At 38.7% G+C, this 19,133-nt stretch overlaps 1 protein-coding gene across 2 annotated transcripts in view; it reads right to left on the reverse strand.

The window, feature by feature from the left end:
* Nucleotides 1–19,133, reverse strand: part of LOC106885569 (collagen alpha-4(VI) chain-like) — a 57,081-nt gene continuing 37,948 nt past the window's right edge. For both annotated transcript variants that reach the window (XM_014937857.1, XM_014937858.1), the window contains 17 exons: nt 16,728–16,790; nt 15,846–15,908; nt 14,904–14,966; nt 13,268–13,330; nt 12,779–12,829; nt 10,758–10,793; nt 10,570–10,632; nt 10,207–10,269; nt 7,967–8,002; nt 7,060–7,096; nt 6,490–6,501; nt 5,898–6,385; nt 4,868–4,955; nt 3,044–3,715; nt 2,226–2,319; nt 1,747–2,009; nt 1–648 (listed from right to left, as the gene is read on the reverse strand). In XM_014937857.1, coding sequence (XP_014793343.1) covers nt 476–648; nt 1,747–2,009; nt 2,226–2,319; nt 3,044–3,715; nt 4,868–4,955; nt 5,898–6,385; nt 6,490–6,501; nt 7,060–7,096; nt 7,967–8,002; nt 10,207–10,269; nt 10,570–10,632; nt 10,758–10,793; nt 12,779–12,829; nt 13,268–13,330; nt 14,904–14,966; nt 15,846–15,908; nt 16,728–16,790 — 2,328 coding nt within the window. In that variant the 3' untranslated portion in view covers nt 1–475. The remainder of the gene's footprint in view (nt 649–1,746; nt 2,010–2,225; nt 2,320–3,043; nt 3,716–4,867; nt 4,956–5,897; nt 6,386–6,489; nt 6,502–7,059; nt 7,097–7,966; nt 8,003–10,206; nt 10,270–10,569; nt 10,633–10,757; nt 10,794–12,778; nt 12,830–13,267; nt 13,331–14,903; nt 14,967–15,845; nt 15,909–16,727; nt 16,791–19,133) is intronic.

Below are 19,133 nucleotides of genomic sequence, written 5' to 3' on the forward strand. Positions count from 1 at the left end.
TCAAAGTGAAGTAAGTTCTAGTAAGCCTGTCCTTTGACAGCTCAATGCTTTTTGGTATTTTCTATAAGCAAGATAAATGCAAGCAAACGCATCAAATCATTTTGACATTAATGAAATAACATTGGATGTGAGAGACTAAAGTCTCTGACGTACTATTTTATCCAGTACATTTCAAAAGTGCACATTTTGGTGTTTATGGAACAAAGTCAAGTTTTAATACTTCTATCCCTTTTAAACAATACACTGTTAGCTAACAAAAGTTTCTCATTATGCAACGTGTCATATCAGATCAACTGTGATGTATTTTTAATTTTATTTCCCCTATTAAGCTACTAGATAATAACTTCACAAACAAGTATTTCTTTCAACTGAAATGTGGGACCAAAGTGGCTATGTAAAGATTTCTCTTTCAATCCCTTTTCCCTATCACCCTGATAGTGTAACTGAAGAACTAGTGTAATTAAGAGTCCCTGCATTAGGAAGACTCTATACACAAGAATCCACATTCTTCTTGTGTTTCAAATCTGTTTTTATTGTCTCCACAGCCCCCATACCAGAACCAACCACACATTTTCTGCTCTTTGTTGTAGTACCACTTCAGAACATAACTCTGACATTCTCCACTATCTTGAACAAGGTTGCACGCATCTGGAAAAGGCAAATAAGGACAGATTTAATAAAAGAAAGATTTACTCTTCTCAGCATTGTAATTTCAGGGAAAAGTAACGTTCAGCACAAACTGGCAGATGAAAGACTGGGACTGGGCATCAGTACAATGTCCCTGAGCCACAGCAAATACTTTATTTGTAAAGTATAAACAGTAATGTGTGCTACTTAATTTTCTGTGTTACCACAGAGTTCATGAATTGGTTAATGGAAGCACTGATTCAAGATTTTACACATGCAGTTACGTGACAGGACACATTCCATCTGTGCTCAGCAAGCCTGTCATGCACTGTGGATGTACAGCATTCCCAGAGGTACATTAGCTCTTCATTAAAGATCCAACATTAGAACAGCTTTGTAAAAGCATTGGCCCTCTCTCGTCAGGAGTGGGGTTACCGGACGTTCCCAGAACTATTTTTGAGTGGAGAGAGATGAAGGAGAAAGGGATGTCATAGCAATGAGCTACCACACCCAAAGCTATGCAGACACTTTTTTTTTCCACAGAAATTCTCTCCAGTTGTAGTTTAAACAATAAAACCGCTCAATAGTGTTATATGAACATTTGCGACCAATTATCTCACTATCAGCATCCCACACCTATTGTATCAAATAGCAAATCTGCAAAGAAAAAGGCATAATTAGGAAGTAAAAACTATGAAGAATATGTATTTTGATAGGATACCTCTACTGAGGGATCCTGCTCTTCCTACAGGAACAGACTGTAGATATATTTAGTTCCTTCATGTTGAGTTAAGTTAGCAGCAGGAATAACTCAGTAACTATAGTAAAACTTGGGGATTTAAAATGATCAGCTGTTTTAGTGAAGAGGATTAGAACTTTATATTATATTATTACAAAAAGTTACAAATCAAAGATAAGATCGTAATGACACTTGCAATTAAGCCTTTAATTACAAACTCTGCTGTGTAGATTTAGACTGAATATAAACATATGGTAACAAAACACTTTATAAAACAATCAATGGAAATGCCTCATACTGCATAAATGTTCAACCGACCCCTCCACAATTTAGAGTCTTTTTACTGAATTAAAAAATATTTTCATATTCTAAAGTCATACCATAATCACTACAGGAAGCTCTAGTTTCTACTGTTGCCTCTAAATTTTCCTCATTCTCCTGAGCTTCTCCATAGTCTTGTGGCTTTTCTCCTTCAGCATCTTCCTCTGTGAAACACTTGTTCTCCTCATAATCATATCTCATTTCTGGCATTGTGTATACAGGTTCTGTGGCTGTCTCTCTAATATCCCCCAAGACTCTACCTTCAGTTCTTTCAATGTCTTCTAAACCATAACCAGTTTCATCAGTTCCAGGAAAAGGCATCCTTCCAAGGAGAGGAAAAAGAAAACAAATTAAGTATTCAAGCACCTGTATGGCTTTGAAAAAAATGAATCTGGTTCATTCCTTCTGAATACCATGAAAAAAAATTTTTATCCTGGTCCTGTTTCTGTTAAAGCTATTTTGAATACAACTGATAAGCGAAAGGAATTAATCTCGTGTTGAGATACACACTCAAAAAGTTTAATAGGCAATTCCAAACCTTTCAATCACAGACACTTGCTGTTGTGCATCTCCCTGATCTAAGTTTTCACACTCTTCTTGAAGTTCAGGTGAAGGATAACCGTTCATGTCTTCTGTGGGGAAAGCACAGATACCACAGGTGTTAAAGTTCTCCTAATTCCAGTATGTTTAATAAAAAGCACTATATGATTTTTTTGTTGTGAACTGGAGTTTGCATTTTTCAATAAGTAACACACCATGTCTAGAGCAACTGGCACTATGTCCAGGACAAAGAAAATTATGTTAGAGATCAGCTAGATTAGAATGACTCCTCAACCAACCTTTTATACTTTTGTCTTGCTCTGTAATACACTATTTACGCAGGAGAGGAGGAGTAACTGCAGCAGAGAGATCTTAATGCCAAATCTGCTATAATGTTTAAACTTGTATCTGCCCCAAAGCCTAAATAGGCATGAACAGCTCAGTAAATCTGGACCTGCCAACGGTCAGAGGAGAAACGCAGGCCTAAATCAGGAACATAACTCTGTTCTCTTAGCTAAAGAATGGTCTTTCTTTAGTGAAAGTGGAGTCAACAAAGCCACACATTATATACAAACTTAAGGGGAAAAAAATCCACTTAAGACTTTGGCCCAAGGCACCATTAAAATATAATGCTGTTCGGTCATTACTGGCACTTCCATTAGTGTCCAGCATCGGTGGTAAACTAAAGATGAAAGACTGACTAGCTAAATTATGACTAGAAGCTGAATGATAGTGCAAATACCCTGGCTACCTTTTGCTATACAGCATTTCTCTTTCTTTCCATAACTTAAGCAAAAGCCACTGTGCACTACTTACGTTGTAGAAGATGTAGAAAAGCCCGGCTAAACCTCTGCGCGTACACCATCTCAGACGCTGAAACCCTGCTCAACGCCAGTAAGTGCTGGTCTGTGGGGGAGCTTGCCAGCTCCATCAGCTCATTGTCACTCACATCACTGCCAAGTGCAAGAGTGAACAAGGTGAACCCTTGACACTTGGCTCCAAGTGAAATCTCTCTCAGTTTCTCTCTGTCCCACATGCTTGTTTTGCTTCCAACTATTGCAAATATGACCCTGTGTTTTCTTTGTCTGGGGGCTTTAAAAAATACATTTTCAACCGTCCACTGCAGGGCAGAAGCAATGGCTGACGGCCCTTCCAGTTGGCGAACAGACTCTTGGATATGTTTCTTCATCAAATCTTTATTGCTGTATGTGACTAGATCAAACTCCAAGGCCACAGGGGTCTGGTTTCTGCCAGGCAGGAGGCCCCTGGGAGCCTGCTGCACCAGTGCCACTCTGATGCCTCCATATGATTCGTTTGGCTGTGAGGAAACGACAAACTGATCTATCATGTTGCTCACAAAGTCTTTGGCTCTCTGAAACTCTTCACTGCTGATGCTTCGAGAGCTGTCCATGATGTAAGTGATATCCATGTCCATCAGAACAGGGGGAGAAGAGGGCACCTTGCAGTTGGTATTTGGTTTGCATTTATCTAGAGAGGAGGAGCCAATAAGCAGCAAACTATTTAGCAATACAACCAAAGCAATAGTTCAGAAAAAAAAAAAGAAAATCCCACAATTCTATTTATCTGTATATTTTTTTTAAGGTTTTTTTTTTTTAAAACAATAATCAGTTTGCAATTTAAGGTTGTTTTTTTTTTAAAACAATAATCAGTTTGCAACTTGAAATCCTGTTGTTCTAGTAAGGAACAACAGGTGAGTCTTGCTGAACAAGGTTTTAAGATATCATGGGAAATTATTCAGGCATAAGAGCAAAAAAATCCTCTTAAGATAAAACTTAATATGTAAGAGTTCCCTTGAGAAATTTTCTTCTGTGAAAATCTAAATATTGTAAAGGAAACTGAAACCAACTCTATTTTTTCATCTCAGACCACTGTTCAGCATTCTGAAATATTATAATTTAGTACCTTTTCCTCCCCTCACAATGTAGAATTTACAGTAAATGAACCTGGTTCCCACAATGTTATTTCAAGTGCATTTCTGTTAAAAAGGAAATGCCAAACAATAATTAATTTCACTTGGCTACGACAACAACTAATTAAATAGCTTTTGTGGTTTTGAGATTCTAATTCTTATCATCCTTTGGATTAAATTCAAATTGTAACTTCTCAGCAATGATAATCTGTAACCAAGGAATGATCTGGCATGGAGGACAAGACAGCCCAGTTGCAAAAGGGATTAAACTGGCTGGAAGCAGAAATGCCAGAGACAGAACAAGTCCCTGTAAGGGGGTGAAGTTTCTCCTGGTGATGACAAGAAACAGTCACAGCATTGTCTTATAGCTATCCTGGAATACGAGCGCTTGGGAGCCACCTTTGGGCAGCAGGGCTGGGCTGAGTCACCCCATACAATCACTTATAGGATTGGGGCTGGTATAAGTGCATATAAGGAACCAGCTCTTAACACATCTTTGCAGAATCCTTGTAGAACCACTTATGGCAGTAGGACTCCACCCAATGCACTGTTCATTAATTTTTAAATTTTTTTTAATACTTAAGCACAAACGTGTTTATAGGGTACCATAAAAATTCCCCAACACCACACTGCAAAATAAAATCTATAGAATTTTTTACTGAAAGGGCAAAAAGACCAATATAACACCTGGAATTTGCAAAATGTCTTACCAAAGCAAAGTGTACAATCTGTGATGCTCTTCAGACTTTCATCCTGTTGTCTTTCCCAAACAAATAATTGAAATCTAGTATCATCAACCTATGTTTTAAAGCAGACACAAAAGTAACATTAAAAAAATATATACAAAATACAGAGGTATACACAACACAATTAATTTCTGATTAATGTCTGTAAAGGATGATACAGATAGGTCTCTTCAGAGGAATTAGAATTAGCAATGGCTGTTTAAGTGATCTTCAAACTGAGGCTCCTAAACCAAACTAACCAAAGCCAGCAAGTATCTGTGGCTACAGGCTGGTAGGATCGTGAAGACCAAACCACCTGTCAACTGCAAAGGCACAAGTCCATCTAAAATAAAAAGGGAGGTTGTATTTTCCTGTGTGGTGGTGGTGAAGTTGGTTGCCTCCCCATCACTGTAATCATAAAGGAGACCTGGGCAGTGAGTTTTTTGCCTTTCCCCCTGCTAAGCAGCTTTTTTAAACCTTTCTACTCTGAAAACTGATTTAGGGAAAGTTGGCACCTACATAAATACCAGATGTCATCATATGCAACTGACCAAGAGATACGAGGCTGTATGAAAGTAAATGTAATATGAAGATTAAAGGGCTGACTTAGATGGTACTAGATCAGAACTTGGACTCCAAGTTTTGCACTTTTTGTCACAGGTAAGTAAACATAATTTCCTTCTATAAGGATAATTTTGAAGAAACAGCAGCTGGAAGGAATTTTATTTTGAAAAAGTTAAAACTGAGCACAGATGATACAAAAATAAATTGAAAAGAGAGAGAATATGGAATCATATTATGAAATCCTAAAGAAACTTAAAATTGTTTTGTTTTGGTAATTGTTTTCTTTTGGTACCTGGTAAAATGAATTGCTTACTTTTGTTTACTACCTTTTTACATGAAGTAATATTTTAAAGCAGAAGTTGTTAATTTTCTCCTGTAGTAATGGCAATACGACTATCAAAAGGTAAGCAAATGGATGACTGACCCAATTTTTTATAGTCTATCTACTTACCAAGAAGGCACGTCTGACATTTGGCACTTCGCTGAAGGCAATAACCACTGGAGTGATATCCAAAGCACTCAACTCAAGCACAGCTGTGTTGATGGAAACACCATCCTGTGACAGACCATTGGCAAAAAAAAGGGCAACTTTTCTTGTGAGGATGCCCTGACGAACACGCTTGAAGACATTCCTTGAAACAAATCTCATGGCTGCCCCAATATTACGTTTTCCAGTGGATCTCCCTAGTGGTATTCTCTGGACCGCTTGCAGCAGCAAGTCACTTTTTTGGAATTCTGAGAATCGGATGAGATAGCGTGTATTCGTATTGAAAGAAACAACGGAGACACGAGCACCTGTTGGGCAATTGCTTTCACTGATCTTAATGGTCTTCAGCAATGACGTAACGATGTTCCTCATTCTTTCAAATGCGGTTGGTGTAACATCCGCAGACATATCGAAGGCAAACACCACTTCAGTTGGATAAACTGGACATGTGTCTGTATATTGAAATTAAACAAGTGCGTGAGAACCTTTCCACAGCTCAAACCTTGTTAGTTTTTCATTCAAGTCTATAAAAGAATGGACATGCAGAGGGGCTTACCTGATGAGCAAGCTAGAATGAAGAAGTGGAGAGCAAATAAATTATTTTGGACTCGTATTCCTTAAAATATTGACATATTTTTCTTTCACTACAGAGCCTGATTCAAAGCTCAGACAACTAACAGAATCTGTCCATGAAAGACAACACTCCTCTTTCCACAATCAAATACTTAAAATAATGCAATTTTACTGGGTGAGAACTAAAAAAATTGTTGTGGGTTCTGCTGAGTGTACAAGTCTGAGAGAGAATGAACACTCCAAATCTGGAGGACAGGTCATATACAAATATTGTCTTCCCTCAGATAATTCCCCAAAGACAGTTGGCAAAATGCCAAACAATTAATTTAATCTTAAATGAGGGCAAGAGACATTTGTTACAGTTTCTGTAATTCAGATAAAGGAAAATTGAGCAAAAAGCTTGAGCCTGTTTCATACAGTTAACAGCTACCAGTCATCATCAAACTGAACCCATATACAACCAACCAGCCTACAGGGTTTCCAGTGGAGGCTATTCCATTTAAGAAGGGTGACTAGATAGAATCAGAGGTAAAAGAAGATGCTCCCTACTTACGGCAGTTTTTTCGTGTAAAATTTACAAGTTCACAAGGCTGGAGAAGCAAAACAAAATCCAATTAATGGCAAATCCCAGATCATCCCAGAGTAGGAATATTACTATTGGTTTGAGTTGAAAGCCATATCCCAGCTCCTGAACTAACTCTAATGTGAATCCAGAATCACACATTCCAGTTTCTCTGTATTTCAAATAGTACAGGGGCTCTGCCCCTGCTGCAGAAACTAAGGGCTTTTTTAAGACGTGCTTTGTTGGCATTTAATTATGCTCTGGAGTATTAAGCAACCATTTATCCATTCTTTATTTTGTGTAATAATTTGATCTAGGAGGTCACCAGGCAATGGCACTTCCATAGTGGAACAGCCATTTCAATAGCAACTCACATAGGAAGCATAAGGTCCACAAAGGAGGAGAGGACCCCTTTTGGACATAGAACACATCTGCAACAGTATTGCCAGCAGGTAGTTGTCCATGCAAGGGATAGATGAAACCTTTACTCAGAAGTGTTCATTTTACATGGGATTAGGATTCTGAAGAAATCCTGCCCTACTATCCCTAGTGAAAACAGCTGTTTGCTGAGGAAACACCTTCCTTTACAAGAGGGTGAAAAGCAACCCTAAACCTGAGCTGGTGCGTAAACTGATGTGAATGAAGAAACAAATCAAGGAATATTAACGCCTCAACCGTTTGTAAAAGTTTGGACACAGCATTAATCCATATGCACAACTGTTTCTCAGTCCTTGGTTATTTGCAGAACAGAAGCACCCACTGCACTCTGATGAGTATTTGAAAAGGGTATGGTTTCTAACAGCTAATTGTGCTCATTGCAGTCATTGCATATAAATGGAAGAAGACTAAAACTGTTAGTTCCATGCACTGTGCAGTTAGCTGTAAGGTATTTACTTACTTCCATTAAAATGGTGCCCATTGGTCCCTTGGCACCCTGAAACAAATTAAACACAGGTCCAGAAAATCAGACCCTGATGATGTATTTCCATCTATGACTCTGTAGCCCAAAGAAAATGTAGGCATACAGTGTTTCCCTGACAACCATTTTTGAATTTGAAATATTAGGAGACCTCAGTTCCCAGCACAGATTTCTGTGGACCTGTTCCAGAGTTGCAGACCTATTTCTCAGTTCATTTTCTTTTCTGGTTTTATAAATGTTCAGTAATTGTTGCCCTTAAGGACCAGTATAATTCAGAATTGGACTTCCTTTCTAAACAGCAATTTCTGTGCTGTGACTCAGTTATCTGTACCTTACATCCTTTTAAACCTCAGATGTGTGATAGGCCTGCCCTTTACGTTTGTGGCGTACGATCCCCACAGTTCTACCCTGAGACATCCTGCAAGACCATACACACATCATGACTGCTCGTCTAGCTAGCTTTGGCTACTCTGCAGCCTTCTCATTGGGAGCTGTGGGCACACACCAGGATCCCAATCAAGTTTTTTTTTAAAAAAAATACTGTTTAATCTTCATGACAGGAATAAAATACAGGAAAAAGAACTTTTTTTTTTCAAGGCAGCTTGAAAATTTTCATCATGTGCTCAATTCAGATTTTCACTTACTTGCAGGGGGGCGGCAGCGAGATACACCAGAAAAATCTGAACTCCACATCCCACAACTTTTATATTAGCCTCTCTACCATAACACTACAGTTGACCAAAATCATATACTTCCTTACATCCCCAAATTACAATCCCATCTCCATATTTGTTGCTTCCCCCTCCAACTAACCTTCCATTCCTCCATCTCCTGCCTGAGCTACCTTCCTCATTTCCTCTGCTGTCTTGCTGCTAGCACTACCACAGCCATTCTGTGCTTTTATCTTTTTCTGTTTTTCAGCAGGTCCCAATTCTTCTTTGGTACTCTTCAGCAAGAGTTAACTGTGAGTTGCCTGAGCGCTAATGAATGTTACTTGCAGCAGCTTATTAGTGGTGACTGAGCTGTGCCAACTTGACCCATACAGATAATCATGCCACCAAGTTAGGAAGGACGGGTAAAACAGGCCTATTTTGGCTGGCCTTGCCTACTGCCTGTACTCCTTCCTGCATCCCCATCTCTTCAAGTTCCCACGGAATTCCCACCTTCCCATTTCCCTGATAGACTGCTACTACAATAATTTCATCAAGCCCATACCTCCCAAGCTCCTCTCTCACTTCTACTTCTGAAGAGGAGCTCTTGAGCTCTGAAGACTTGGACCACAGATTGTCAAGGCCAGCAGCTATCTGGCTCATCAGCACACAAGGTCTGTCTGTCTGTAACGTATGTGAACAGCCAAGCAGCAGGGAAGGCAATACATTCCATCTGGCACTCTTGGTCATTCTTGTGCCCAGCATCATCAAATAAAGTGGGCAAGGTACATTCATTGACTAGCACAGTGTACGTAAAAAAAAAAAAAATAATGTTTTCTAAGCTGCACGTATCCCATGGGCAGTGTTATACAGGTAAAGATACTGTTATCAATAATGTTCCATATTTAAACTGAAAGAGTAACCTTAAGAAAGTTCAACAACAAAATAACTAACAATAGGGATTGTTTCTTGTCTCCATGGTGCTGATTTGCAGAACTGCTGCACGATAAAGATAAGACACATCCAGGGATCTTCCTAACAGCCTACAATGTTAGTCCCAAATACCACTGAAATCGCCAACACTTTCTCCTGCTTAGAGAGCGAATAAACCTTTTTGTTGTATAAAATGCAGATCACAGACAAGTACATCAAGACATCTACTTGTACATATTTACAGGTTACTGTCATTTAAGTTTTAAGTGCCTGTAATTGCAAGTCTGATTTTAAATGGCTTTTCTATTTAAATGAAAAAAATACATAGGGTATCAGCAGAATAATCCAGTTCTACATTTTAGTACTCTCTTCTTTTTTAATTAGATATTTACCCTGCGTAAAGATGATACCAAATACTGTGGAAGAAATTATGCCCTGCATTATATCTTTGCAGCTCCATTTCCAACAGCAGGGGCTCTTGTACACACACATCCACAGGCAAGATGTAACTCTATAAAACTGCCAGGCCAATTAAGCCTAGTTTACCAGATGAAACATTATTAAATATTCCATTAATCTAATAGCCAGTTTACGAGCAATCTAAGAGTGATTTTTTTTATGATAAAAATGTATTACCATAGGTCCTGATGGCCCTTGGTCTCCTTGATCTCCCAGGGAACCGGGTGTGCCAGCAATTCCCTAAAAATAGAAATACACATTTTTTATAATTGCACACACAGGTGTAGAATTGCAGCAGAGAAAAATCTCTATAACTATATTGCGAGTTGGATCCTGCATGTACACAAAGATAGACTACTACCCCTAAGAATTATCTCTAAAGACTTAGACCAGCATTTTGTCAAGATCTCTTGCCCAGGACATGGCAATAAAAGATCAAAGTGGGAACCAATTTCAAAAATTTTTGGTGAGGAAACACTTAAGACATAAGAGCTTCACTTATAGAACTCTTCACAGAGTTAACAGATTTATCATTCTTACTCTTCTACCCTTAACTCCTTTGGGTCCTTCAGCTCCTGGAATTCCTGGGTCTCCATCTTCTCCCTAAAAATTAATGAAATCCAGAACTTTATAGGCAAGGTAAAGACAGGCAAAGACAGATAACCACTTCCAAACAAGAACAATGTAAAACAAGACATAAAGGAAGCAAACATCCCATTTAATCATACCTCTGGACCAGGATTTCCTGTGAATCCAGATTCTCCCTACCAAAAGAAAGCATGAAGACTTCGTAAGAATCTAGAAGATTGCAATCTGCTTAGTGTTTGATGTCTTTAAACTAAAAACAATTGCAAAATTATTCTTAGCATTCCACCCCATTCAAGTAATACTGGCTACTACTACTGCCTCAAATGACACCATTTTAGATTTACAACCTGTTCGTCTAAAGGAAGAATATTTTGAAATTTCCATCAGTTTCTGAATTTTCGAGAGTATTCCATCTCTCAAATAAGTGTTTTATCAAAACTTTTTTAGGCCTCCTAGTAACATATGTTGGAAATTCAGAACTCAGTTTCTAAATGCAGTTTCAAAATGTTGTACTCTCCACACTAAGCAGTGAATCCATAATGTTTTGTTGGCATATTAGAAATCACTTCATTAATTGTTTTCAGTTACTTCAGTTTTCAGTTCTTTGCTCATGTATGAGAAATATGAGAAGTCTCACAAAGACCAATCAGAATTGAAGCGTATCTTTCCTTGACATTAGAGGAACTACCAGAATTCACACTATGTACATACGTCCTTGTTTTAAGAGCTCCCTCCCATGTGGAGGAAGTGGAAGTGAGCATGCTTGTTAAACATCCTATGACTTCATCCTACAATTTCTAGAAAATTACATGCACATAGGCCCCACATTACACTTAAGAGAGAATAATGTGACTGTGAACCTGTATAATTAACAGCAACCTTAAATAAAATCTATACTAAAGGCTTTTCTCTTTGCTATCAGGGGAAACCAACTCTTTCTAGATCTCTACTCTGGGGTGAATTGGTTTTTTGTTTGTTTTTATTAATTGCTTTAATTCAGACCCTCCCAAACCTTGGGCAGACACATCAGCGTGTAAGAAAGCCTTTAAGTCACTATTTGTTGTTTTAAAGGATTGACAAGAAGATTTAACAGAAACATTTTTTTCCTTATTTTTTGTAACAAGGAGGATGTTCCCTGAAATGAACAAGTGGGAGATTCCAAGAGATTAAAAAACCTAGTCTTTCATATAATGCATGTGTAACCTGTGAAACTCTCCCATAAAAGGAAATTTTTGGGGCGAAGAAGGTAAGAAAAGAGATTGGATAATATGAAGTGTCAAGAGTTATTTTAATAAAAAGCCATTTTAGAAAAAGGAGCTCATCAGTTGAAGAGGCTCCTGGGAAGCCTTTCATATCTGTTCTGCAGCACACTGTTTCTCCCACAAAAAGGGAGAGTGAAACAAGTGGGCCTCCAGTCAGATCCATTGGACCACTTCTGCTTTACAAGCAATGAAAAAGGACTAGTATTGTAATACTACATAAACTCTTGAAAGAAGGACTGCAGCTGTTTCCAACATGCTGAGCATTTTGCTCAGACTGACCCATTGGTACCACTGGTCCCATGATTTTGATCTCATACTTTCTTTGCACTTCTTATTTTAGCTGGATTCTTGTACATTTTTAGAGAAGCAGGAATTTCACTGCTATTTTTTTCAGGATTGTGAAGGGCATGACAAAAATTTCTAAATGTGTAGCAATCCAGAGGTCAATCCTCAGATTTTACAGCCAACCACAGGAGCACAAGGAAGAATATTTCACATTAAAACAGTGAGGATGTTTGGAGGGTAATCACCCTCACCTTGGTAATCAAGGAATCCCTCCTCTGAAAGAAGAAAGGAGTCCAAGGTGCCTGGCCCACCAATACTTGCTAACAAGAGTGGCTAGTCAAGCAGACTGAAGTGGGGAGAAAGCAGCAGGTACTCCAAGAAGTACAATCCCCCATGTCCATATACACACATCAAGGGAAAGAGTAAGGGAGAGTGCTTCTCAAAAGAATATCCTTCCTACTGCAGAATTTCTCACAAGGATGGTTGTGGGAAGGCTGAGCCTCTTTTTGAAACTCAGAAATGCACTGTGGCCATGTCTTACATTTCTTTTGAATCAAATATAAGTGGTCACATGTGATTTGACACTGTGAGACATCCTGACTCTAAGCACTCACCTTTGCTCCTTTGCTTCCTTCAGGACCATAGGCATCTCTGCCATCCATGCCCTGCATAGGTTGAATATACCATGAATTAGCTTTTAGTAGAGGATTAGATTCACATCCAATTCCATTTTGCAAAAAAGATCTCCCATTACAATGAGACATCCATGCTGTTAAGACTGACAAAGTAGGGTAAACTATCACAACACAGTCTAAAAGACAGTAGCAAACGGAGGTAAAATCTGTAGAGAAAAAAGAATTATGGTCACACTTCCTCTCCACTATGTGCCCTACCTCTAGCATATTCTCTTTCTCCTAGAGAACCTGATGGGAAAGATACTGTCTCTAGCCCACAAGGAATCTGGTGTCCATAAGGAAACTGAGAACCAAATATGAAATAATTTTAACTGTAGCAATAGAGAAAATAGAAGGGAATTAACTGTACTGATTCAGATGGATGGGTATTAAGGTATAGGGGCCTTGAATTTGGGCAAACAGACTCACAGGCATGCCTCTTGGTCCAGCTGGTCCCACTGGGCCCTTCGCTCCAGGGTCACCAGGTTCACCCTGTTATAATTGAAACATAAAAGGCATTCATTTGGCTAATCCAGGAGAATTCTTCTTTCTGAAATGTAAACTTGTTTATCAGACTGAACTGTGCTTATACATTTTATAGACTACTTGATGCTGGTCAAAAGCATTCTATTACAAAACATGTTTCACGGAGGGTTCCTTGGGGTAGAACTGGAAAGTACTTGGCAAATCAGAATATGCGGAGTATTCATCCAGCTAAACCCCAAAGGCCTTCATCCAATAAAACTCCCATTGCTACACATAATTACCAGTGAAAAGAGTGTTCTCTGCAAAAAGTAATATTTATGTTGGCACACCATAGCCTGGAATTCTACCAGCCTGAAGGATCTGTTGATAGCAGACAGTTTTTCTGAGGCAGGCTGTCCGCACTGTGGTCTTAGTCCTATTGCAAGTTTTGTTTTCTTCAGTTCCTTTTTTGAGTTTCACTTTCTTAATGAACTTTCTTCTAACAAGATCTCCAATATTAAACAGCACAAAACCAAACTGAGAAAATGGAATGTATGGTGGATAAGATCCCTACATTTCTTCCCAATTTTTGTCACTGTTTCACTGTATGTTTTCACACAGTGACTTTTCTCATAGTAGCACTTCGACCTTTTGATATCTCTGGGTCACTGAATGTAGTAACTCTACAAAGAGACTGAAAGGCTTAGCTAACTGGTCTTATTTATGCCTTTTAGATCCAGAAATACAACAACACCTAAAATGAGTTATTTTTCTTTAATAAAGTAAATCCCATATCAATGGCCATTAATGAAAAGAAAGTAAGGGATAACATTTATTATAAGTGAACCATAATGTGGACCACTTAGTAGTATAAGCCTTTCTGTTTAACTTCATGTTGATTCAGTTCTTCTCAACACATTCATTCCTGTATAATAGGCATCATAACAGTCAAGGTTCCTTGAACTGGTTAGGAATCTTTAGAACAAAAAGTTTAAAATAAGCAGCTATGTTTCATTGAACTGGGAAGTTCAAACTGGATATTAAGAAAAGGTTCTTCACTGAGAGGGTGGTCAGTCACTGAACAGGCTCCACAGGGAAGTGGTCACAGCATCAAGCCTATCAGAGTTCAAGGAGTGTCTGGATGATGCTCTTAGTCATATGGTTTAGGTTTTGGTAGTCCTGTGAGAAACAGTGAGTTGGACTCGATGATCCTTATGGGTGCTTTCCAACTTGAGATATTCTATGATTAACTGGTACATATTTTCAACAGATTGGACAGATCCTAGGAATCATAAAACAAGCTCAAGGGTCATATTCCTACGCATTTTATGAGAATCCAGGCCCCACTGGTGAGAACCATGACAACAATTAGAACAGCAGCCATGGCAACACTAAAAACTTCTTAGTAAAGCTCTGACACCTGTAAGATTACCTTGAACAAATCACTTGCCTTCCCACGCAATCTAAAAACGTCTACAAAACTTAACATTTTCACATGTTCCATAGGAACAATACAAGTGTTTGTTCATGCTTCTTCAGCCAGTTCTTGATTGAACGTTGCTGTTAGATTGCTGTAATTGGGTACCTTAAAAATCCTTACCTTTGCTCCTCTTGCACCTAACTTCCCCACAGAGCCAGGTGAACCTGGGGTCCCCAGACTAGCCTGTAATCAGAAGTATCAGTTAAAAGGTGCACAATGAAGACTCAAGGGCTCATTGAACTCAAGGATTCACTGCCAATTGAAACTATTACAGAATCAGTGTAAGTATTAGCACACTGTTAGTGCTAAGTGTTAGGCTTTTGAGCACCACAGTAAGAGTTACTGGTCAAGCTATCATTCCAGCTATTTACTGTTTTCTGTAAAACTCAAAGCGTTATTAAGTATGACATGAATATTACTTGCTATCTACATACATACCTAGTGAATACATACATATGTGCACAAACAATATGAGTACATATACACACACAGGTGTGTAAGCACGAGCATCATTACATGACTGAAGCAGACGTCCAAGACCGACAGAGTAGGATATTACAGTCCTGAGTTACCCTGATGTAATTCCAGAGTAAGAACCCCTGAATCAACAGCATCCCACAAGTGAGAAGACCAGCAGTCAGTGCTCAGTAGTTACCACCTCATCATAACCTAGCATTAAATCTCAAAGGCCAGACTTTAATGAAACCACTGACCATTACCTAACTTTGCCCTCAACTACACCACTGTACATCTGAATTTACACATGCTGTTAGTCCTGATACTATAGAACTGAGAGTGAAATCCAGAGCTAAGGCTTTTCATTGCAGTCATGCAAAAGCTTGGTAACACTGACGTTCACTTCTTATTCACCCACCTAAAATTATTTTCAGGACTGTAATTTTATCATATGAGGCTGCGAATCAGTTTCCTTAAGTACTGTACTGAAAAATCCTCCATTTCTTCTTTCTATATTTTTTTTAAAAACTCTTTATAGGAATAATATCAATGGTGAGAATAAAAAGCCCTAATGTGTACAGCAGGAATATATTATTTAAAGCTAACCAGAGGGCCTGGCATGCCTTGTGGTCCTGGCGGTCCTCTGATCCCTTGTGGTCCTCTTGGGCCCTAATGTAAAAAAGCCATTGGAAAAAATGTCAGTTCAATGGCAATAGCCTTGCAGTGAAAGTTAGATTGCTGCAACAATCAGAATCCAAGTGCCTGTTTCGCAAGCCTTAATGCACAGGTGAAACTTCTCGCCATTTTGTCTGTGTGAAGCATCTGAGATGGTTACTGCTTGAGGGCCATGTTCATAAAGCCACTGTAGTGTCTAAGATACCACAGGAGCCATAAGCAACCCAATGGAAGGCACACCTTCTCCAGATGCTTATAGCTTAAAACTTAAGAGCATCTTTAGAGCATCTAAGAGCATCTTAAGGTTGGAAGCTACTGTTAGTAGTCTACCACCATAATTCTCTACAGTAGTACTCCACCACACAATTTTATAAAAGACAATGCTTTCCTCATTGGTTTTGGCAACAGTATATCCTTTTCATCATTTTAATGCACCCTGGAAATACAGTACATTCAAAAATGTCACAGATTTTATGTATGTATTGCTAGCAACTTCTAATGAATTAACTTCAAAGATATCTGCTTGATAATACCCTGTAAGTTAGAGATGTGTTGGTCAAATTACTTATTTCTGCTATTCACTTTGCATACTCACTTTTCATTTCACTAGAAGTGCACCCACATGAAGAGAAAAACTTGCCACATTTAATTCTTCAGGGTTACAGAGGAGATTTGCCACAGAATAATCTTACTTATAATATTCATTAGTTGAAGTAAAAAAAGCATTCAAAAAAGAAAAATAAAAGATCAAGACTAGTAACTCATCTTCCCCATAGCTAACATAAAAATAATTCAGAAGTTCTTTTTAGTTACCTGCGGGCCTGGAAGACCAGAGTCTCCTGGGTAACCTGCTTCCCCCAGATCTCCTTGCTCACCCTGCCAGAACAAAATCAAAAAAACCAACCACCAAACCAAATAAATTAGCACCTGTCATATGTACATCAACAGATAATAATTTCATATCTGCACAGAGTATCAGTTGAGAGAATGTTTTCCAGTGCTTCCAAACAGTTATCAAGCAAATTCCTGTTGAAGAAAACTCAATTAAGAAGCAAAAGAGTTGAGTAGCTTTTTTTGTTGTTTAGAGTATGTGATCACTGTAAGAGCCGCAGCAGTCAAAAAGGTCAGTTTCATCTGCTTTGCATTTTGCTAAGTGCATTTTACACCTCAGTCTCAGCAATATTCCTGCATTACTCTTGTCCTTATTCACTGCAGAGACCATGAGAAGTCATAAAGCCCCAAGGTCAGATCCCTTCACCCTTATCCACCCAAAAAAAAAAAAACCCAAAACTTTTCCAGCTCCCAGCTACATAAAGTTGCTATCTAAGGATGAGTCAGTTTCACTGACATCCATAAGAAATATTTGTAGTCTGCTGGACTGAGTAAAATGGTGATAGGCCTGGCATATCTCCTTTCACTGGAGAAATTATAAATATATGCCTGAAGATTCTGAGGAAACAGATGGTTTTTGAAATACTCTCCTGAGGAAAACTGCATTTAAAAGGCTGTACTCCCATTCTCCATCATATGACTGAAATGAAAGATAACAATACTAAAAAAAAAAGGGCGGGGGGGGGAAGCATTGAGCATATTGAGCATGCTTATTTGTAGCCAGAGTAACAATACCGTAACACAGAACATCAATTAGTAGGCTGATGCCAGGCTTACAGCAGCTGTAAAAAAATAAAATAGAAATAGATTTCCACAAAAATCACTTCGACTGCAATGAAAATGGAAAAACTTCTTAGGCATATTCTACTGGAATCCAAAACCATGAACCATTAAAAAGTTTTCAGCTACTTAAATTAACTTTGAATCAAACCCAGAAGAGCTGTTCTCTTCTTTTTTCTCCTTCCCCCCCCCCCCCCCCCCCCCCCCCCCCCCCTTCTCTTTTTTTCCCCCCCCCCCCCCCCCCCCCCCTTTTCCTCTCTCTCTCATGCCTTCCTTTTGTTTATTCTCCTTCCTTTCTTCACTATTTTGCTTTGCCTTCAGAACAGAGAGTGCAGTGTTTTTCTTGTCTGTGACAAACACTCCTCTGAGGCTTTTAATCCCTACTGACCCATGCAAATATTATTTGTTACACTTTTAGAAGTCACAGTTGGTCATCAAGTACTTAAATGAAAACAGTTTGGAAGATCTCTCTTGCTGTGGGGTTCAGTCATCTCTCATTTCCTACCATATTATGGAAGAGTTGCCTTATCACTGGGGGAGGGCACATCCTTGGAGATAAAGAAGGTTGTCTCAAAAGGTTCAACTAATTCTGCACTCTGTGAGTTTACTAAACAAGTTGAATATTTTTACTTTCTAACCACACCCGAGTTCCTGTGCTTCTTAGTACAACAAAGATAAGGTACAAATCCATTTCCACAGACTGCAAGTTTTGTCCTGTTACCCCCATAGCTCACTTGGAGCTCACTTCTTTCTTTCTGCTGGTACCTGACAGAAAAATGCAAACAAAGATTTTTAGAGTTCAGCAGCAATTAAATGGGGGAAAAAAAAAACCAAAGCAAAAAGTTGTTACATAATTACGTAAGAAATTATTTCTGAGCTATCAGTAATTAAGAGGAAGGCTTCATGAATATTTGTATCTAAAATGTCAGAATTTCTGAGATAGGGATAGTAAACAGTAACTATAAAATGCTTGTGTTCTTTCAAGTTATGCTGATCCCTGTAAATAGGATACGTGCTTTCCCCCTACTGGCAGAGAGTATCAGAATCTTCCAGAGTCTATTCCCATCTGCGATCCCCCAGACAGTTAAAGTTCTGGAAACCAGCTGGGGCAGGGGTTTCAGCACAAGGCCTTCCTGTGTATTGCAGGAAGCTGGTATGTGATTAGAGTGTAGTTTGGGGAATTTGCAGGACTCTTACTTCTCACTGTCATTTCCCAGTGAAAAACTATTTCGAATCAGCTTAAATGTAAAAAGCTCATGTTACCTGGCTGCAGCACACAGGAAGACAGTAATAAAGGTATAGGAAATATAACAGGAGAGGGACAGGAAGGCCAGAAATAAGAATCAAATCAAACACTGTGCTGCTGCAGAAATATTACTACCATAAAAGACATCCCACTCCTTCCAGTAGCCTTTTTCCTTTACTGAAAATTATGTCCTATATTGCATCATTATTGTTATTCTCACTGCTATTTAGTAACATTTTACACTTGGCCTTCAGTTCCTGTTGCAGAAAAGGCATTCAATCCATGCAAAAGCTTAAAGAAAA

Source organism: Calidris pugnax, unplaced genomic scaffold (assembly GCF_001431845.1).
Source record: "Calidris pugnax isolate Ruff unplaced genomic scaffold, ASM143184v1 scaffold11, whole genome shotgun sequence".
NCBI lineage: Eukaryota > Metazoa > Chordata > Aves > Charadriiformes > Scolopacidae > Calidris > Calidris pugnax.